The sequence below is a fragment of the Phacochoerus africanus genome, chromosome X (genome assembly GCF_016906955.1).
Source record: "Phacochoerus africanus isolate WHEZ1 chromosome X, ROS_Pafr_v1, whole genome shotgun sequence".
NCBI lineage: Eukaryota > Metazoa > Chordata > Mammalia > Artiodactyla > Suidae > Phacochoerus > Phacochoerus africanus.
In genome coordinates, this window is record NC_062560.1 from 34409391 (window position 1) to 34432744 (window position 23354).

At 33.9% G+C, this 23354-nt stretch overlaps 1 protein-coding gene across 1 annotated transcript in view; it reads left to right on the forward strand.

Annotated features, from left to right (window-relative positions):
- Nucleotides 1-23354, forward strand: part of CFAP47 (cilia and flagella associated protein 47) — a 443526-nt gene that overhangs the window by 340611 nt on the left and 79561 nt on the right. The window contains exons 58-59 of the mRNA XM_047764176.1: nucleotides 281-437; nucleotides 5136-5234. Of these exons, the coding sequence (XP_047620132.1) occupies nucleotides 281-437; nucleotides 5136-5234 (256 nt within the window). The remainder of the gene's footprint in view (nucleotides 1-280; nucleotides 438-5135; nucleotides 5235-23354) is intronic.

The following is a 23354-nucleotide window of genomic DNA, read 5'->3' on the forward strand; positions in this document are numbered from 1 at the left end:
TTTTTTTAAATCTTGAGCAGAAATGCATGGTTTTTATTAAGATTTCTCTATCATATTGCTGTCAGTAAGCTTGGGTGCATTAATACTTCAATATTGGTCTTTTACCCTCTTTTTTCAGTAAAATGAAAAGGAATCTGGAAAAGAGAGATGTAACAGTGCATGTTAAATATTAACAGAAATTTTCCTATCTGCCAAAATTTTTATGTATACTATATTAAGTGTTGTAAATAAAAAGAATGTAATTAGGACATATATGTAATGAATGTTTATCTTTAAACAGTTTAAAAACTGGGTATTCCACATCTCTGGAGTAGGACTATTTCCCCTGCCTCTAGAAGTACAAAGAGTAACTACATACCTTCGTCTTCAATCATCTCTTCCTATACCTTTCAAAAATCCCACTAAGGAAAATGTTTTAATCGATATCATCGTAACTGGTAAGTTGTTTTTCTTGTACTTTACAAACGTTATGTTTTAATTATTAATCAAAATTATTCTGTCATAGAATCTAGGCATTTTAGAGGTAGTAGACACTTTAGAGACCCCTTAGCTGGACAGCATTTTATAAAAAAGAAAACAAAAGGTGTAAGAGATGAAGCATCATGGCCAAAGTCACAGCTTATAAATGATGAGCCAAAATTAGAAATTAGAAATCTGTGTGTCAGGTTCTTCTAATTTCATATGGAAAGCCAAATATGTAAATTAGTAAATTTGTACAGTTCTTATGGTAGTACTCAAATAGACCAATGCTTATTCCTGAAAGGTTTATGGAAATTCCAGTGTTCTAATTTTGTTTCCTGTCTCCCTTTTCTTTATAAATAGCTCATTTGGATTAAATTGTGGCTCTAGCCAAGTTTATTCCTTTTTTTTATGTCATATGGAAGATCCATGTTTTTTAATTCGAATGTGTGAAGTATTTGATCAGTTCGTGCTAAACGACCAAATAATGTGGGTCTGAAATAAAAATCAGCTCATGTTCAGTTTTTTAAGCACATTTTAAATCTATTAATATTGAACATTAATAATTTTAACTTCTCAGCTATTATTACTCCTTCTACTAAAACAACAACTACTACTACTACTGCAGTCCATTTTATAAAGTTCACTGTTAAGGTTTTTATATAAATAACCAATTTACTCTCTAGAATGGTTATACTGTTGCACTTCCTACTGCCATCAGTATACCATCAGTATATTACAGACATGGCTACCCATTTTCTTGAACCTTGTAAGCCCTGAGTATCATCATTTTCCTTAATCTCCATCAATCTGAATGTAGGAAAATTGTATCGTATCATCATTGCAAATTTACTATTTTTATTAATGCTGAAGCTGAACACTATCATTTTCCTGTTGTTCTCATCTTTCCTGATCACCTCTTCATGCTCTTGGTATGAAATAATTTTAAAAAATTAACATTATATCATCTAATATAAAATTCCCTTATGAATTCTTTGGCTGTGATGAGGAGAGACATGCAGTGTTTCGTAAAAATTTCATTGCAGGCTCAACAGAGTCAGCATTTTAATATGCAGAAGACTTGGGTGTATATGTAAGCAGAAGGAAGAAGCCAGGGTTGAGCAAAAATTAAAGCTATAAAGGAGATGGGGTTTAACTGATGGGCCAGTGTTCTGGGAGGACTGCAATCAGAGTTGAGGTAAAAGAAACAGCCATGAACAGGAGGGGTATTTCTACATTTGGACAAATGGAGAGAAGCTAAAATGTGAATGTAGCTACATTGTAGGTAGTAGAAGGGGCTTTGGAATTAAGAGCAGTTAGGTTTTCATGTTCATCTGCTGAGAAAAGGAGATAGAGGAAGAGATTTGAAGAGTGGTGCAGTGGTTTGAAGTAACTGCTGGAGAGAAAGAAAGATTGAGCTGACAAAATTCAAATAAAAAGGTGTTATAATTGGCTGGGATTGGAAACTACAATTTTAGGTAGGCACCAGAAAATAAGTGTTTGTGAAATTTGTACCCAGGGGCTCAGAATTCCTGGAGTGGGACCACAGAAGCCTGATAAATGGAACTTTTCAGGGAATGGAAGTTTCAGGGCAGTTGCATAACTCTATAAAAGTATTAGATCAAGATTTTAACATTAAAATCAATTGCGAGATAATTTGTAGTTTCTTCATTTTCTTTAATTGGTCTAACTTTTTTCTGTTATAGTAACAGGAGAAAACAGTAAGCTTGATAATTAAACATGTATTAGTCTTTTGCAGTGTAAAACAGTCTTTTTTAAAATAAACTTACTCTGTCTTAGGTCAATGCTTCAACTCTCAGATTCTCTCCCTCCTTCTACCTTCAATCTGAGGAAACCGAGGACCAAGAAAGACACTCACTGACCTCTGATGTCTTGCTCTCTTCCACTTTCTCCATTACTTTGTGAAAAGATTCCTCCTTTCCTTTTCTTGGTGATGGAGTCATAACCTCCTCCTTCTCTCTTTTGTGGACTCTTTTTTATCTAGCCACCATATACATGTTTTGTAATCATATTCCTTGGCGACCTGAATTATTGAAGGGCCCCAAAGAAAACATGACTGACAAGAGGAAAAGAAGTCTTTAGCATATATGACAGAAATACTAAAAAGTATTAAATTGGAGTTCCTGTTGTGGCACAGGGGAAACGAATCTGACTAGTAACCATGAGGTTGCGGGTTCAATCCCTGGCCTCACTCGGAAGGTTGAGGATCCAGTGTTGCTGTGAACTGTGGTGTAGGTCACAGATGTGACTTGGATCCTGCATTGCTCTGGCTGTGGTGTAGGCCAGCAGCTGTAGCTCTGATTTGACCCCTGGCCTGGGAACCTCCATATGCCACGGGTGCAGCCTTAAAAAAGAAAAAAAAAAAAAAGAAAAAGAAAAAAGAAAATGCTGAATTAATATTTTCTCATTTAAATATTTGTAAATATCTCAAAACTTTTTCATGATAGGACTGGGCAATCCCTTGCTCTCTTCCAAAAGATGATGTAAAGGTTGCTGCAGATGCTATGGAATTTGCAGAGTCCTCTTAGGGAGGCTCACCCCAAGACTCATAATACAACACCAAGAGAGGGGTTGGGTGCATGTGAGAGATCTCACAGTATTTCAGATGCTGCATTCCTCATCTCGCAGATAGATAGATGTACAGAAAGATAATTATAGATACATAAGATATATAGAAAAAGATATCCTTCAAAATTCATTATTTTTCCAAGAAGGCAACATTTTTAGAATTGTAAACTGCTTGTCTCACTTTTATCTTGCTCAGTTCTCTAACATTTTTTCTTCTGCTGATATCTTGGCTATTCTCATTTTAATTACTTCTCTCAGAAATATTGCCCTTTGATATTCAAATAATCTTTTAATTATATTTAATTAAGTTCTGTTAATTATTTAATTATATTTGTGTTGTCTCTACATTCTTTAACATGACCATTGTGCAAGGCAATGTATCAAAAAGATTATATTTGGGGTTCTGTGGCACAGTGGGTTAAGGATCTGGCATTGTCACTGCAGTGTCTTGGGTCACTGCTGTGGTGCAGGCTCAGTCCCTGGCCTGGGAACTTCCACATGCTGCAAGCATGGCCAATATATATATATATATATATATATATATATATATATATATATATATATATATATTATATTTGAGGTATCTTGAGGGCCCCAGTCATATCTTAATCTGTGCCAACATAAAAAAGTGAATGAGTTCCCGATGTGGCTCAGTGGTAACGAACCCAACTAGTATCCATGAGGATACGGGTCTATCTTTGACCTTGCTTAGTGGGCTATGGATCCCTTGTTGCTGTGAGCTGTGGTGTAGGTTGCAGATGCGGCTTGGATCTGGCAATGCTGTGGCTGTGGCGTAGGCTGGCAGCTGTAGCTCCAATTCGACCCCTTAGCCTGGGAACTTCCATAGGACGCAGGTGCGACCTTAAAAAAAAAAAGTGAATGAGGAGTTTCCGTTGTAGCTCAGTTGGTAAAGAACCTGGCTAGTATGCATGGAGATGCCAGAATCCTAGTAAAATAGGTAATGGACATCTTCCTTCTTGAATTTTTAATGATTTTTTTGGTACCTCAGTTTTTTGTTGCGCTATTGTTGATGTACAACTAGTCTCCAGTACCTAAATCTTTTCATTATTTGTAATACGTTACTGTACACATATGCCCGAATACATGTGACTATACAAATAATGCCCTTGTATCCATGTTGTTTCATGTTTAAAGTGTATAGTTAAGGTGCATTTCTATAAGTAGTATTAATGGGAATAATGGTAAATATATATGCAATTTTACTATATATTATAAAAATTCCCTTCTTAGGGGTCCTAACACTTCTATTCCTTTCCAAGGCATCAGCTGCTATCTATAGAGTTCAATATATTTAAAATTATAAATGTTTTCACTGACAGAATTTTCTAAATATTTTTATTATGATTGATTTACAATGTTCTCTCAATTTCTACTGTACAATAAAATGACCCATTCATACATATATAATATATACGTATATATTCTTCTTCTCACATTGTCCTCCATCATGTTCCATCACAAGTAATTAGATATATAGTTCCCTATGCTATATATAGCAGGATCTCATTGCCCATCCACTTCAAATGCAACAGTTTTCATCTGTTAACCCCAGATTCCCAGTCCCTCCCACTCAGTCCTCCCCCTCCCCCCTGGCAATGACAGAAATTTTTACCTTTTATAGATGGTAGAACTAAAAAAACCTACTTTCCATATAACTTGTAAGTATATTTTAGGTAAGTGATTGTATAATTTATTAGTTTAAATTGTCAACATTGCAAAAAATGTTTATACATGTGTAACTGTTAACTACTCCAATGTGTTTTTAGATGGTGGGCTCAAATAGGCCCTCAGTACTATCTATTATTTAAGCAGTTTCAATTAAAATTCCAAGAATTTATGAACTAATTTTATAATATTTTTAATATCATAGAGCAAATAATGTTGACTCTTTTCTTTAAAAATACCATTTATATCTCATCATATACTTTGAAAAATGATCATCTGAGAAATTTCCCAGCTGAGACATTTCCCATTAGAAGAAAGTTTTGATTCTATTTCAATCTCCACTGATGTTTTTTCTCTTGACTATGACATTGAAGTGTAATATCTATTTGTATTTCTATTAGGTCGGGAAAAGCCCAAAAATCTCGTCATGGCTCAGTTCTGGAACAGCTTTCTCTGTGAGACTAATGCCTTCAAGATTAGTGGTCTGAGTCAAACAAAAGGTAAAATATTTCTACCTGTTATTGTGTTATTCTGTGCTTTCATATTTCAGAGATAATAAAATATATGTATTGTTGCCCTAATTAATATTTAGTGAAACTTAAATGTACAATTTAATAATTTTGATGCAAATTCTAGTGTTTGGTAGAAAAAACATGAATAGTATGACCTTTATATATATTTATTACATCGTCACTTTTTTCATTCCATAATGCATAAATACAACTTGCAAAATATTTCGTCTCTGAGATTTTGTGTGGTTGGGTGTCATACTACTTAGTATGTAAGTGTGCAAATCAAAGGTTTTAGAAAAGTAAAAATACCTAGTGTACTAAAGCTGCACATACTTATGAAAATTAATTGCATCTTTGCAAAGCTGATGATTCTCTGAAAATTTATTATAGAGTGACATCTAGTAGTCATCCCAGTTGCATATTAATGAATAGGAAAAAAATCTAAGGCATAAGAAATAATGAAGTTGCTTAAAAATCTTAAAGCTCAAAAAATGTGAATTTGCATAAAATATTTTGTAGTTACAAAAAACTAATCATAATAGGGGAAGGCGTTCCCGTTGTGGCTCAGTGGTAAAGAACTGACTAGGATCCACGAGGACGCGGATTCAATCCCTGGCCTTGCTCAGTGGGTTAAGGATCTGGCATCGCTGTGAGCTGTGGTGTAGATTTGACCCCTAGCCTGGGAACCTCCATATGCCATGGGTACAGCCCTGAAAAGACAAAAAAAAAAAAAAAGTTATGGAAATCATGGTTTCTCTTATCAAAGTCAACATTCTTATTGAATTACTTTATAAAATGTTCATCTTTCTTTACTATTTTTTAACTTCTATATTGAAATGACTTTGCTTGTTTTTTGTCTCTTTTTTTAATTCCTAACTTTTTATTCTGCAGCAAATGATTTTTAAAATATTTCCAAATTCAAAACTAAATAATCCAGTTAGTAATTATATATAATGTAATCTCTTGCAACAGAGACCAACATTATGTGTTCTATTTTTAAATTTTCAAATTTGAAAAATAGAAAAATTGTAAATCTATTTTCTTTTTCTTTTTTTGGTCTTTTGTCTTTTCAGGGCCGCATCCACGGCATGTGGAGGTTCCCAGGCTAGGGGTCTAATCGGGGCTTCACCTGCCAGCCACAGCCACAGCCACAGCCACAGCAATGCCAGATCCGAGCCATGCCAGTGACCTACACCATAGCTCACAGCAATGCCAGATCCTTGACCCACTGAGTGAAGCCAGGGATCAAACCCGCAGCATCATGGTTCCTAGTTAGATTTGCTTCTGCTGCGCCACGACAGGAACTCACTATATCTTCTTAATTAAAATTATATTGTCCTTTGTATCTTTAAGTGCTTTTCAAATTCACTGCAGTCTTCTTCTGGATTTTTCAGTTAACAATGGACATTCTGCCTGTGCAGTGGATTGATAGTTCAAAATATATTCCCTGCTGCTCTGTTTAATAAAATCATCAAAGGGGTTTGTTTATTTTCTGGAAACTTCCTATTTTCTCTCATATTCTTACAAGGTGTAGTATTAGTATTAGAGATGTTCCTGATGATTTGAGAAACAGAAATGGAATCTTTGCTTCTTACACTGTTTTGGCATTTTTAGAGACTTTGGGATTCCCTGACCATATTGTGAAAATTGCCTCTGGGGTAATCTCACATACCATGTAAAGTATTTGTATCTTTCAAACTAAATCTTTCTACATCTACATGGAACATTTCCTTGGTGTATATTTAAGAACTGCAAAGGGTATCTTACTCCACAGTGTTTATCCAAGTGTTTAGAGTAGAATACTAACTTCAAAGCAGGGAAATAGGTATAATGGGGAAAAATAAAAACAAGTTCTATGGTTTTATGCTCAAAAATTTGGGAAGTACCAGCTTAAACAAAGGTTTCCTTATGAAAACTTTTCCTAGGATGCTTTTTTTTTTTTTTTGGTTATTTCCACGTAGAGGGAATATCATGCTTTTTGAACATTTATTTGGCCAAGAAAAATACTTTTTTGTTTGTTTGTTTTTCAGGTCTGCACCCACAGCATATGGAAGTTCCCAGAATAGGGGATGGATCAGAACTGCAGCTGCCTGCCTACGCCACAGCCATAGCAATGCAGGATCCGAGCTGCGTCTGTGACCTGCAGCACAGCTCATGGCAACGCTGGATCCTTAACCCACTGAGCAAGGCCAGGGATCGAACCCACGTCCTCATGGATGCTCATCAGGTTCGTTACCTCTGAGCCAGGATGGGAACTCCCAAGAAACATACTTTTGTAAATATTGCTCTCAGATGAACTGATTGAACAGAAAGTTTCTAAAATGGTATCCTCCAGTTTGCTATATAATGTGACAGTGCATTCATTTCAATTCAGTTAAGTTATAGGCATTAAAGAGAGAGCACATGACAGCTGGTAAGACTAGTATATGTTCCTCAAATGTGAATGCTGCTGCTTCAGTCCAAAGTCAGCTAAGGTATGCGTCACCCCAGTTTCAACCTGACTTTACCAACATTTTGATCTATATGTGACAAAAGGACATGGCTGAAAATTATTTCTGCTAGCTTCTTTCTGAAATTTCCTTTGCAATTATGAAATCCCTTAATATAATTGGATGGGAGGGTGGATAGATGGGTAGATAGATAGATTCCAAGCCTAGAACTTTAGCCATTTACACTATTTTTTAAAAAATTGGAAAAAGATATTTATTCCACTTTATTCCTCTAGATAAACAGTTTTTCTAGACTTGTTCTTTAGAATAAGTCCCATACTAGGCTATAGATAGATAAATACTTCTCTCTCTCTTTTCTTTTAAGTAACCTCACTGTTCTTGTTGTTATCTTTCTCTCAAAACTGGTGACAGGAACTAGACAGCAGGAAAAAAAGGTCTTCCTGTCAGTGAGGAATCTTAACCTGCCAGGTTTTCACTTGGAAGCTCATTCTTGTCTACACATCTAATTAGGTCAAGTAACCAAGAATGAGACACGTGTATAGGTGAATTGTGCTCTCAGAAGACATTCTTCTACAATGCTGGTACACGTATAAGGCTTACCGTGTTCTTTTTCTCTTTTACTAGGAAGTAATCAAATGTCACTGAAGCAAAATCAAGCTGAAACTCTTGAGAAAAAAATCTTAGCTGTTAACATTTTCCTGAGTCCTCTGACAGTGATAGTGTTTTAGAAAACAAGGTGGGGCAAGGGCTTAGCATTATTGTGTATCACAGTGTAGCACTAGGGAGTAAGGTACTATTTTACAAATCTATATACTTATAAAATCAGACCTGGGACTTAAGGAAGGGAGCCATGCTGCAGGGATGGGGCATTAGACTTGCTGTGTTCTGGTTGTGACTGTAATGTGGAAAAGCTGTGTTAGCTTGAGCTGATTTCTCTATTCTCTAGACCCTGTTTTGGACATCGGACAAAATGGAAATCAGTGTTACCTAACAGGATATTTTTGAAGAACAAGTACACTTGTGTATGTGAAAAAATATATGCACGCTAAAATTATACATAAGTAATAGATATTGGTATTATTTGTTGTAGGTGAAAATAGGTAAACCCAAAAATGGTTTATTTTCTTGTTTTAAATGAAATAAGACCTAGCATACTATCAGTATATGCCAGGAAATATAGTTCTGAAAAATGAATAAAGACGTAAGTTATTTCTTTTCTGAAATCCCTTTGTTTTCTAGCTGCAACAGTTACTAGGGAAGTGATTTTAATTTCCATCAACTACTTAGTGATGCAACAGTCCTTACCTTAGTTAATACCAGTTTTCTAGAAAAGGATGTCTTAACAAAAGCGTAGATGTATAGTTCTGTATTTAAATCTATATTTTAAAAGTTTCCAAGTTTTCAGATATCTGTATTTATAACTATATTTACAAATAATTCAGCCTTGTTCTTCCTTTTTATATCCCTAACCCTTTATATACTCTAGTCTTATTCAACATTTTAATTTAAAAATATCACCAAATTTCGGTTATTCATATACCAATGTGGCAAATTTTGGCATTCCCTTGTATCACCTATATAATAATTTACCTAATAATATTTTAATAGAAAACACTGTCACTTGTCATGAGCGATAGCAGTGTACTCTGCTCTAGGAACTATCTTAAGCACTTTGCAAGTAATTCATTTAGAATTCACAACAACCCTATGAGATATCAATATGTTATGTTAAAGATGACTATACTGTTATGTGTGGGAGTTATATCCAAGATCACACCCACAGTATGTGCTGGAGCTTGGCTTTAAATGTAGGGCTTAGGCTCTTACCCAACTCCGCAATACTATTATAAATAGAAGACAGCTGTAAAATGTCAATCAGTAAATAATTAGATAAAAAATTTTAAGTATCCAAGTTTCACTCAGAAGTACCTTAAATGTCACTGTTGCAAACAAAGTTTTTCTGGGAAGCATTGTCTGGGAAGGAGGTTGGAATTCAGGAAGTGTGTTAGGGAGAAGTTTATCAGGATCAACAGCACTGGAGGAAGAAGAGGATGAAGTAAGACTGAACAGAGGAAGATGGGGACAAAGGTGTCAGTTCACATGCTGGCAAGCACCAAAACTTCAGAGTTGCCCCAGTGTGGGTTGAGGAGACCAGGGTTTTCTCTCTCATTATCTCACCCCCTCCCCTCCCATCGCCCAATCCCCATCTCCACCCTCACCCCTTCAGCCTATCGTGAAATGTAGTCTAATCTTGGGAAGGAGTTTAAACCTTCGTTGTTGATTCTCTTCAGCTGAAGGCAGTTCTCCCAGAAAGCTGATATCCACATCCTAGATACTGGTGGCACTCATCTTGATAGCTTGGGGCATATAGTCGTGAAGATATAGCCCTCTTTTTACCAGAAGCATTATTTTCACTTTTCCTAATACTCATTTCAATAATTTTAAATATGATATTATTTCAGAATCCAGGTTCATTTTATTCATTATGTATACCTAGTTGTCCTAGCATCCTTTATAGAAAAAGCCATCCTTTCCTTCACTAAATTGCAGTAACATTTTTTCTCCTAAATCCATTGGCAGTGTGTGAATGAGTCTGTTCCTCAGCTCTGCTCATTTGCAGTTGTCTGTTCATATATCCTTGCCCCAATACCATATATCCATATCCATATATGTAGTGACATAAATCCTTCAGATTTTTCCTCTTCATCAAGATTTTCTTAGTTATTCTAGATCCTTTGCACTTTCATAATACTTTCAGAATCAGCCAGTTAATTTACAAACACACAAAGGCACATAGATAAACACACATACCCCTGGGAGGACTTTTATTTGAATGTATTGAAACTATTCACTGATTTGGGGGTAACTGGCATCTTAGAATTACTGAGTTATTAACTCTATCAATCCAAGAACATGGTATTTCTCTCCATCTAATTTATCCAAATGTCTGTTTAATTCTTCAAGATTTATTTAAAAGCTAGTCTTTCCCCAACTGATTTGATATGCCAGTATTAACAGAACAGTGCCATATGTACTTGGATTCTTTCTGGGTTATTGCTACTATTCCACTTATCTGTCTTTTAGAGCCAAAACTATACTGTTTTAATTATAGAGGTCTTATAATGTGCTTTTAATATAGGTTGATGATAGCTCTCTCATATTACTTTTCCTTATTAAAGTTTTATTGGCTATTCTTCCCTGTTTATTTATCTGTGTGAACCTTATAATAAACTTGACTATGTCCAGGGAAAACCTGATAGAATATTTACTGGGATGATTATAAATTTATAATTTATGACATTAATTGTAACATGTAGGAAGAAATGACATTTCTGTGATCTTGAATCTTTGTATCAATGTAATTTTATGTGTTTTCACTAGTTCATCAGCTTTGTATCTTCAAAAACATTTAAATTGTATTTTTAAAACATTTTATGTGTTCTAACGGACAAATCATGCTTAGAACCACTTTAGATCACCTTTTAAAAATACCAATAGTATTAACAATATATGTCATTGTTTTGTGATACTAGAGCAACAGAAAGTATAGTTTTTTGTCACATCATACAAGATATTATTATTAATATTTTATTACAGATTTAAGTGTAATACCTCTCAAATTTTTATTGCTTCCTAGATAGTAAAAAGGCTTTACTTAAAATAACTCTTTACTCAAGAGAACCTTTAATCATCTTAATTAGAAAGAGTAATATAAAGTACTCTTATGTAATGACTGTTATATCACTTTAGTATTCTAGATATTCCATGATACATTGGCAAAAGGATTCCCACACTATTCAAAATATTTTACACAATGTAAATAATTCCTGTAAGGGCTAATTAAATTTTATCTCACATTTCAAAGAAAAGATTTAGAGCCTTAATTTAGATATTTGTCTTCAGAACAGTCACAACGTTAAGGAATCCTACTTCTGGTTAGATAAAGATTCCTGGCAGAAAAGGACATAGGGAAGATTCATTTAACAATGTTGGTCCATTTATATTTTTCTTTAAAACATCAGGCCTTTGCTTTTCCACATAATTTTCTGTATATAATTAAAACTAATCATATATAATTTTGGTTGGTGTCATTTTCATGTGACTTTTAAAGTTTTATATATTCTACTTTAGCTTTATTTAAATATAGATGGACAGGTAGACAGATATTAGGATGTTAGGTAACATCCCCTTCTTAAAAAATTAATGCCTCTGTTGTCAACATAAGCAACTCAGTTGGCCAATGTCCGAAGTCTGTTGGGTTCCAGGAAGCAGACCTTACAGATCTAACATTGCTGTTTACATTTGACGTTTCGTAAATTGTGTTTTTATAACTTTTTCCAATTTTAAATGATTTTGACATCTGCCATTAATTTGTAAAACTTTCAAATCATCAATTAAAAAACTCTTTATTGAATTACAATTTATTTACATTAATGTGTTAGTTTCAGGTACACAGCATAGTGATTCAGTTATACATACATATTTTTTCAGATTATTTTTCATTATAGGTGTTTATAAAATATTGAGTATAGTCACCTGTGTTATACAGTAAATCTTTGTGGCTTATTTATTTTATGTATAAATAGATAAGTTTATATCTGTTAATCTCATGCTCCTGATTTATCCTTCCCCTCTTCCCTTTCTCCTTTGGTAACCATAAACTTGTTTTCTATGTTTGTATGTTTCTGTTTTGTATATAGATTGATCTGTATTATTTTTAGACTCCACATAGAAGTGCTATCACATAATAATTGTTTTTCTCTGTCAAACTAACTTCACTAAGTATGACACTCTCTAGGTCCATCCATGTTGCTGCAAATGTCAATATTTCTTTTTTATGGCTGAGTAGTTTTTAGCATATAGGTCTTTCACCTCCTTCTATAAGCTTATTCTTACATTTGCTGTTTTTTCGTGTGTGTTTTTGTTGTTGTTGTTGGATTTTAAATAGGATTGATTTTTACTTTCTCTTTCTGATAGGTCGTTGTTAATGTAAAGAAATTCAACAGATTTCTGCAACCTTGCTGAATTCATGTATTAACTCTAGTAGTTTTTGTGTGGATACTTTAAGGTTCTCTACATAGAATATTATGTCATCTGGAAATAGTGACAGTTTTTCCTCTTCCCTTCCCATTTGGATACCTTTTATTTCTTTTTCTTGTCTGATTTCTATAGCTTGGACTTCCAGTATTATGTTGAATAGAAGTGGTGAAAGTGGGCATCCTTGCCTTGTTACTTATTTTAGCAGGATGACTTTCAGCTTTTCTCCATTGAGTTTTATGTTGGTTGTGGGTTTGTCATATATGGCTTTTATGATGTTGAGATATGTCCCCTCTATACCTACTTTGATAAGAGTTTTTATCATGAATGGATGTTGAATTTTGTCAAATGTTTTTTCTTCATCTATTCGAAATGATCATGTGGTTTTTGTCTTTTCTTTCATTAACATAGTTGATTTCATATGTAAAACTGTCCTTGCAAGCCCAGAATGAATCCACCTTGTTCATAGTGTATGATCCTTTTCATGTGTTGTTGGATTTAATTTGCTAATGTTTTGTTGAGAATTTTTACATCTATATTCATCAAAGATATTGGCCTGTAATTATCTTTATTTCTAGTTTCTTTTTCTGGTTTTGGTACCAGGGTGATGGTGCCTTCATAGAATGAATTTGGGACTGTTCCCTCCTCTTCAATTTAAAAGAATTTTTATTTTGGAGTTCCTGTCGTGGCTCAGTGGTTAACGAATCCGACTAGGAACCGTGAGGTTGCGGGTTTGATCCCTGGCCTTGCTCAATGGGTTAAGGATCCGGCATTGCCGTGAGCTGTGGTGTAGGTTGCAGATGTGGCTCGGATCCTGTGTTGCTGTGGCTCTAGTTAAGCTGGGAGCTATAGCTCCGACTCAATCCCTAGCCTGGGAACCTCCATGTGCCGTGGGAGCGGCCCAAGAAATGGTAAAAAGACAAAAAAAAAGAGAGTTTTTATTTGTCCCAGAGAGATATTTCTTTCAGTCTTTTATTTGTTTGTTGTGTTTGATTGAAGAATGTTTTCCATAAATTTTACAATTTTATGAATAAATAATCCTGTCTTATATATTCCCTGAGTCACCTGTCTTAGTTAGAAAGGTTTTTCCTTCAAACATTGTGAAAATAGACTACTGAATTTTTTTCCAAAATGTGTAGAGTTAAAAAAAATTTTTTTTTCTTCTTTTTATAACTACACCCACAGCACATAGAAGTTCCCAGGCTAGGGGTTGTATCAGAGCTGCAGTTCCTGACCTACACCACAGCCATGGCAGCACCAGATCCTAGCCACATCTGCAACCTACATCGCAGCTTGTAGCAGTGCCAGATCCTTAACCCAATGAATGAGGTCAGGAGTTGAACCCACATCCTCAAGGATACTAGTCTGGTTCTTAACCCATTGAGCCACAATGGGAACTCCAAAAAAAAATTTAAATAGGTATTTCATCTAGGAGTTCCCTGGTGGTCCAGCAGTTAAGGATTTGGCATTGTCACTGCTCTGGCTCAGGGTCTATCCATGACCTGGGAACTTCTGCATGGCATAGGCATGTCCAAAAAAAAAAATGTAATTCATTTAGAATTTATCTTTGTATTTAGTGTGAAGATTTTCCCATTTGTTTTTTTCTTTAGCTAGATACCAAGTTGTGATTGTATCATTAGTGAAGTAAACCAGCCCTTTCCCACTGGATAGAAACACTCAAAATAATTAGGATGTAGATCGTATATTATATATTATTAAAATTCATATAAATAATAATTTATAAATTAATTTACCTGGAGATATCATGATATAATATAGTGATGTATATTTGAATACATTAACTCTTTAATATACTCGATATTATAGTATATTAATTGATGCATATGTTAGTAAGATAATATACTCATAAATGCATATTTCATGATCTCTTCATAATCATTCTATATGTTATTTCATTAATTAATTTGGTTATAGCTAGTCAAGACCTTTTTAAAAATTGTGGGTTTTTTATGGTATATGTTAGTATGTAATATGACTAGTCCCTTTTTTTTATTTTCAACATGACAAAATAGAAACCAGGGATATAAATTATGAATTTTGATGTTGCTTTAGAAAAAGCCCACCATCAGCATAAGGTATTTGGGAAGTGAGAACAAAATTCTATCATTGACTGTAGGAATCCATCTTAAAACAATAATTCATATATATTTTTATGTGACTTTTGATAAGTTATTTCTCTTCTACTTACATTACCTATACATAATATTTAAATTATATTAATTTCTCACTCCACTTAAATGCTCATTTTCACAAATGGTTTCATAAATGCTCAAGAAAGGACTTCATAGTTATATCTGTTATATTACTACCAGTGAATGAAGGCCAAAATCCTTCTCCAGAATTAAAAAAATACTATTTTCCTTCCTTTTATGTTGTTTTATTTTATATAAACTATTATACATAATCTTCAAAATGAGAAAGTGTACCATTAAGCAATATGAGTTATCCCAATGATGATGCAACAAGACAGCATTCTAATTCATCATTAAACCACATAATAAATGTGAAGCCAAAATTCAGTCTTAAAGCATTTTATACATGTAGAAGGATATAAAAATTTATAGGATAATAATTTTGCTTTTATTATTGTTGCTTCTGCTTTCATTATTAACACTATATTATTCTAATTTTGGAATCCTTGTCATAATCAGAAGTTACATACTCAAAGAATTTGTATTTTAGAATTTAATAGTTTTACAGACAACAACCGTGTTTTCTCAATTATTACTCACTGGATATTTAGCGAAGTATAAAACATCAGCATTTTAAAAGAATATATAAATAATTTCTTGCTAATGAAAATCCATTTCCTCCAGAAATAAACGCTGCTACATTTAAAACAGATTTTTACTAATATGACTTCTGAAAATAAAATAAATATCTCCATAAGAGAAATAGACCAGTATGGATTAAAAATTAGTATATCTTTAGATATCACTGTATAAACAAAATCCCATCATTATAAACACCATTTTCGAGAAATGTATTTCAGAGAAAGTTTCTTTGCAATAATGAAATACTTTAATGACCCAATAAATGTTTCACAGAAATAGTGTTTTGCTCTGATGGTTATAGTGAACTCTACTATGCTACCAATTAATATAACCTCAGGCAAAAAACATCTTCTAGACCTTTTAATTTTTTTCATTTTAAGAATCTGTCACTTGGCATTTCCATGTTCTGCTCAGCTCTGTTTAAATGTTTAGCATTGGAAAAAAGCACTGTTAACATTCAAAACAAGGAAAAGATGGAAAAACTGAAAGGTCATAATTTTTTTTAAATCAGAGTTAAAGTCACAGAGAAATCAATTGGCCCAAAATCTAAGCAAGGACTGGATGCCTGCAGAGAAATACTAGATGCAAGTACAGTTTTATCTGCAGATAAAGCTGCAGTGGCATGCTTTCAAGAAGAGTTCATCTAAGGAGTTTGGAGAATTGGGACACTGATGGAGGAGTAGAAAGATCCCAAAAGCTTAAGATAGAGGAACAGTGACACCCTCTTAGAAGCTTTTCCCCCTAAAATCCCACTGGAACTCACAGATAAGGCTGGTGAAACTTTTGAAAAATTATCCTGTGTGTTGCAGACTTGGACTAGGGGCCTGTAGCTTCTCTGAGAAAGACGTGAAAATATTCCTGGAACTTCTTTCTTATATTCTGATGGAGCAAAATCTCTCACTTGCATGGTGAAGAATAACAAATATTGTAACCCTCAGGCACAGGTAAAAACCCATTTCAGCTGGAGGAAGGACAAAGGAAAAAAATTCTAATCTTGTGAAGGAACAGAATTTATATAAGACATAGAACAACAGCTAGCAGAACAACAAAACTGAAATTACATCCCCAAGACCAGGGAACATGGTGCCTACATAAGAATCAAGCTTAATAAGAACCATGGACAACACTGGCCATGCCAGTTCCACTGCAAAATTAATAAGCATTAAATCAGAAGCAATAATGAACAAGTTGTAAGAGGCAGATCCTATATGAGGTACAGCACAATGGGAAGATCTAAAGCTGAGAGTGGAACAGATGTTAAGAAAAACTTTGGGAAATTAGTCCCCACACTAAATAAAATTGTATCACTCTAACCTGAAAAATTATATTACATAAAAATGACAAGGGGAAAATAACACACTTCTCAAGAAAAAAAAAATCAATAATTAGACCCAAACTGTGATACCACAGATATTCAAACTATCTGATAAGGAATTCAAATTCCTGTGACTAATATGTTTAAGCTTTGAATACAAGAGATGGACAAGGTGACAGATTGGATTAATTTTAGCAACAGAATGGAAATTGTAAAAAAAAAAAAAAGAATTGAAAATGCTAGAAATTAAAATACAGAAAAAGTCATAAATAATGCCTTGGTGGACTCATTGGCAAATTTGTCACAGCCAAGGAAAGAATTTGTGATTTTCAAGTTAGGTCAATAGAAATTACACTAACACTAACAGGAAATGGGGTGGGAAAATTGAGAATATTGAAGAGTTATAGAATAATATCTGATAGTCTAAAATACTTAAAATCTAATTCAAGAAGGCAGAAAGATTGTAAGAATACCATAGATTGGAGTTTCCTCCGTGGCACAGTAGAAACGAATCCAACTAGAGACCACGAGGTTGCGGTTTCGATCCCTGGCCTCACTGAGTGGGTTAAGGATCAGGCGTTGCCTTGAACTGTGGTGTAGGTCACAGACGTGGCTCAGATTCAGCGCTGTTGTGGCTGTGGTGTAGGCTGGCGGCTACAGCTCCGATTCAGCTCCTAGCCTGGGAACCTCCACATGCCACGGGTGCAAGCCCTAAAAGGACAAAAAAAAAAAAAAAAAAAAGAAAAAGAATACCATAGATTAAAAGAAGAAATATTTGAAAGGAATAACTTGGTTTTTTTAACTTAGGAAAATCATATTTAAACTTCTGAAAACAGGAGACAAAAGGAAAATCTTGAAGGTAGCCAGATTTTCTTTTTAAAAAAGCCACATTACATACAGAAAAATAAAGACGTCTCTTCATAAACTATGCAATCTGGATGATAATGGAATGATATCGTTAGTGAATAAAGAAAAAAAAATGCTGTCAATTTGTAATTCCATTTCCAGCAAGAATACCTATTTAAAATGTATCTTTATAGACTTCTTCAAGTAAGTATACAAAAACCAATTGTATTTCTTTATACTAGCAATGGACAGTTAGAATTTAATATTAAAATGTTATTTATAATAACAAAATCTCTGGTATTATTAGATGAAAATCTAACATAATATATACTGTATAGTAGAAAACATTGGTGAAAGAAATCTAATAAGCCTAAATTAAAAGACATATTTTCATTGATTAAAGTCCAGATGTCCTTAAAATGTTACTACTCTCTAGCTTGATACATATATTCAATGCATTTCCAATATATTTCTCATCAGACTTTTTTTCTGTAGATATTGACAAACTCATTGTAAAATTTACATGAAAAGACAAAAGATATCAGGGAATGTTTTGCCTATGTTCTCTTCTAGTTTCTACTGTCTGATCTTATGTTTAAGCCTTTAAGCCATTTTGAGTGTATTTTTGTGCATGGTGTGAGGGTGTGTTCCAGTTTCATTGATTTACATGCAGCTGTCCAGTTTTCCCAGCACCACTTGCTGAAGAGACTGTCTTTTTCCCATTTTATATTTTTGCCTCCTTTGTCGAAGATTAATGGACCATAGCTGTCTGGGTTTATTTTTGGATTCTCTATTCTGTTCCATTGGTCTGTATGTCTGTTTTGGTACCAGTTCCACACTGTCTTGATGACTAGCTTTATAATATTGCCTGAAGTCTGGGAGAGTTATGCCTCCTGCTTGGTTTTTGTTCCTCAGGATTGCTTTGGCAATTCTGGGTCTTTTATGGTTCCATATAAACTTGAGGATTATTTGTTCTAGTTCTGTGAGAAATGTTGTGAGTAATTTGATACGGATTGCATTGAATCTGTAGATTGTTTTGGGTAGTATGTCCATTTTTACAATAATAATTATTCCAGTCCAGGAGCAGGGAATATCTTTCCATTTCTTAGAATCCTCTTTAATTTCCTTGATTAATTTTTTATAGTTCTCAAAATATACATTTTTTACCTCCTTGGTCAGGTTTATTCCTAGGTATTTAATTTTTTGGTGTGTGATTTTAAGATGTAATGTATTTTTATATTCCTTTTCTAATATTTCATTGTTAGTATACAGAAATGTGACAGATTTCTGAATATTAATCTTGTATCATGCTACTTTGCTGAATTTGTTGATCAGTTCAAGTGGTTTTTGTGTGGAGTCCTTAGGGTTTTCTATATATAGTATCATGTCATCTGTGTACAGTGACAGTTTTACCTCTTCTCTTCCAATTTGGATAAATTTTATTTCTTTTGCTTGTCCGAGTACTGTGGCTAGGACTTCCAATACTATGTTGAATGAAAGTGTTGAGAGTAGGCATCCTTATCTTGTTCCAGATTTTAGTGGGAAGGCTTTCTTTCAGCTTTTTTCTGTTGAGTATTATACTTGCTGTGGGTTTGTAATGAATGGCTTTGATTATGTTAAGGTATGTTCCCTCTATACCCACTTTGGTAAGAGTTTTTATCATGAATTGATGTTGGACTTTGTCAAATATTTTTTCTGCATCTATCGAGATGATCATATGGTTGTTGACTTTGCTTTTGTTAATGTGGTATATGACATTGATTGATTTGTGTATGTTGAACCATCCTTATGAATCTGGGATGAATCCCACTTGGTCATGGTTTATGATCTTTTTTATATGTTGTTGAATGTGCTTGGCTAAATTTTTTTGAGCATTTTTGCATCTATATTCATCAAAAATATTGGCATATAATTTTCTTTTTTGGTGGTATCTTTGATTTTGGTATTAGGGTGATGGTGGCTTCATAAACATTCTCTGACATCAACTGTACAATTGTTTTCTTAGGTCAGTCTCCCAAGGCAACAAAAATAAAAGCAAAAATAAACCAGTGGGGCCTAATAAAACTGACAAACTTTTGCACAGCAAAGGAAAAAAAAAAAAAAAAAAGACAACCTCCGGAATGGGAGAAAACAGTTTCAAATGATGCAACTGACAAGGGCTTGATCTCTAAAATAAGTAAACAACTTACACAACTCAATAGCAAAAAAACCAACAACCCAATTGAAAAATGGGCAAAAAACCTGAATAGACATTTCTCCAAAGAAGATGTATAGGCACATGAAAAACAGACACATGAAAAAAATGCTCAACATCACTAATTATTTGAGAAATGCAAATAAAAACTATTATGAAGTACCACCTCACCTGGGTCAGAATGGCCATCATTAATAAATCCACAAATAAAAAATGCTGGAGAGGGTGTGGAGAAAAGGGAACCCTCCTGCACTGTTAGTGGGAATGTAAATTGGTACAACCACTGTGGCAAACAGTAAGGATGTACCTCAGAAAACTAAATATAGAACTACCATATGACCCAGCAATCCCAGTCTTGGGCATATATCCAGACAAAACTTTCCTTGAAAAAACTTTCACCCATATGTTCAGTGAAGCACTATTCACAATAGCCAAGATATGGAAACAACCTAAATGTCCATCAACAGATGATAAGAAGATGTGATATATGTACACAATGGGATACTACTCAGCCATAAAAAGAACAAAATAATGCCATTTGTAGCAACATGAATGGAACTAGAGACTCTCATCCTGAGTGAAGTAAGTCAGAAAGAGACAGACAAATGACATATGATATCACTTATATCTGGAATCTAACATATGCCACAAATGAACCTTTCCTCAGGAAAGAAACTCATGGACTTGGAGAACAGACCTGTGGTTGCCAAGTGGGAGAGAGAAGGATAGACTGGTAGTCTAGGGTTATCCACTTTGGAGTGGATAAGCAATGAGATCCTGCTGTATAGCATAGGGAACTGTATCTAGTGATGGAACATGATGGAGGATAATGAGAGAGAAAGAATGTGTGTGTGTGTGTGTGTGTGTGAGAGAGAGAGAGAGAGAGAGAGAGAGAGAGAGACTGGGTCACTTTGCTGTAGAGTAGAAAGTTGATAGAACACTGTAAACCAACTATAATGGAACAAATAAAAATCATTATTAAAAAAAAGAGAAAGGAACTAGAATTTCCAAAAACATTTGTGAAGGAAGGACAAAATTGGAACACTTAAACTCACAGATTTTAAAATATACCTAAAAAGTACATTAATTTGCCAAGCATAGGCCTAAAGATCAAATGTACACAAGAGAAAACTCAGATTTACAGTCAAACACATATAGTCAAGTCAAGTGAATGTTTAGGGGTCTGAAGAAGTGCTAAATACATAATTTGTACAAGCAAGGTCCACCGATGGATGAACAAATTAGAAGGTGAACAGTCAAAGAGTAAGGGAGTATTTGTACCATCTCAAAGTAGTTCCACAAAGTATTTATTAAATACTAAGGAGAAATACTAACTTTACATTGAATAACCTGGCAGATACCAAACCTTAACCAAATAGTAAAGATTAACATGACCAGTCATAAAAGAATCAACATCATGTTTCCCCAGATAATTGGACACTGAGAAGGGAAAGTAATATATCTGGTATTATTCCCTAAAATATGTATCCTCATTCTTATCATAGAAAATAGCAGAGAAACTCAAACTGAGGGTTATTCTATAAAGAAAACATCAGATTCAAAATGAGGAATATTCTATAAAATAACTTAGCAGTACTCTTCAAAAGAATCAAAGTCATAACAGACAAGGAAAGGCTGAGTCACAAATTGAAGGACACTCAGGGGACATGAAATCCAAATGTAATGCAGAATCTTGGACTGGATCCTGTGATATAAAATGACATTAGTGAAATAATAGATATTATCTGAATTACGTATATAGGTTAATCATATTGGTACAGTGTTACTTTCATAGTTTTCATAATTATACATTTCTGAGTAAAAAATTAGGAAAAGTCTGTTGGATAATATTATCTCTGGAATTATTCTAAACACAAAATATTTTTGAATTTCATTACCAAAAAATCTATGGCATGCTTTATAATTTCTGTAAGACTGTGTTAGTGTGTAAGGTAAATTTGAGATGTTATGATAAATTGAGTTTGGTTGCTACTGTACAAAATTAAAACTCTTTGAAGGAGAATTCGAAGGCTAGACACTTATTTTATCATTGGAATCATGTAGAATATTTACAGTAAAAACAAACGTGAACAGTATTAACAGCATGCATAGATTAAGAGCAAGTTCTGACACATTAACCTAACTATTTTAAATGTTAAAATAAATCTTAAAAATATGTGATAATTATGTCCTTCATTTTCCACAAGACATTGCACACATTCTATTATAAGGTCATTGTGATACAAGTATGTGCATTTTAGTATATTAAACACATAGCAAAAAATTCTATAAAGGGTCATTACACTCTATCATTATAGTCACTTGCTTCTTTATGCTTTCAACTCTCTTGTCCATCTTTTTTCCTTCTTTTCGCTAGGCAAAACCACAGCCATGGAGAATTAGTCAGTTATTGCTTCATTAAAACTGCATAGTAAACAATCTCATGATCGCATTGTCTTATAATCAGAAACATTTTTTTTTTTTTTTTGCTCCTGGATGTGCTGATCAGTTGGACACCTCTAAAGAGACTGAACATCAGGTTCAGGACTGCTCTATAGGTTTACTCATTCTGGGACATAGAATATGTTATTAAGACTGGAAGAGGCACAAGAGGGAAGGGGAAATATAGTTCTTAAGGTCTCATTTGCATATTTCACCTACACCCACATTTCATTGTTCAAATTAACTTATGTTTAGTATCAGTGGAGATGGGAGATATATTTACCCTACCTTAACATGGGAAACATAAAAGTATGACCATGATGATATCATTATAATGGAAAAGTGATCCGATCTACTGCATCAGACACATATTAACTCTCTACCCTTTCTACATTTGCACACATGTAGCTGATTATGGCTGAAGGACAAAAAAAAAAAAGAAAGAACAAAACAAAACCAAAAAAGCCTTTGACTTTACTGCCATTACTAGGGACAAATGGTTTGTGCTTCTATCACAAGCCAGCCCTTCCATTTGAGCTCTAGAACCCCCTCTTCTAATTTATACAACAACCTTACTTCTCAATTATCCTTCATCTCACCTATATCTACAATGTTTCCATTGGCTGGATGATTCCCACAGTATTTACTAGCATGTTATAATATCAATATATGTTAAACAAATACTGTGATCTGTTGGCCTTTGTAGCTACCAACCCATTTTTTTCTTATTTGAAGCAAAATTCCTAGAAAGAGTTGCGTATACTCATTGTCTCTACTTCCTTTTTTTTCAAACTGAGGTGTAGTTGACATATAACATTATACTAGTTTCAGGTGTACAACATAATGATTGTATATTTGTATACATTGCAAAATGGTGATCACAGTAAGTCTAGTTAATATCTGTCACCAAACAATAGTTACAAATAAATTTTTTCTTGGGATGAGAACTTTTAAGATTTACTCTCTTAGCAGCTTTCAAGTATGCTGTGAAGTATTATTAACTGTAGTCACCATGCTGTATATTACATC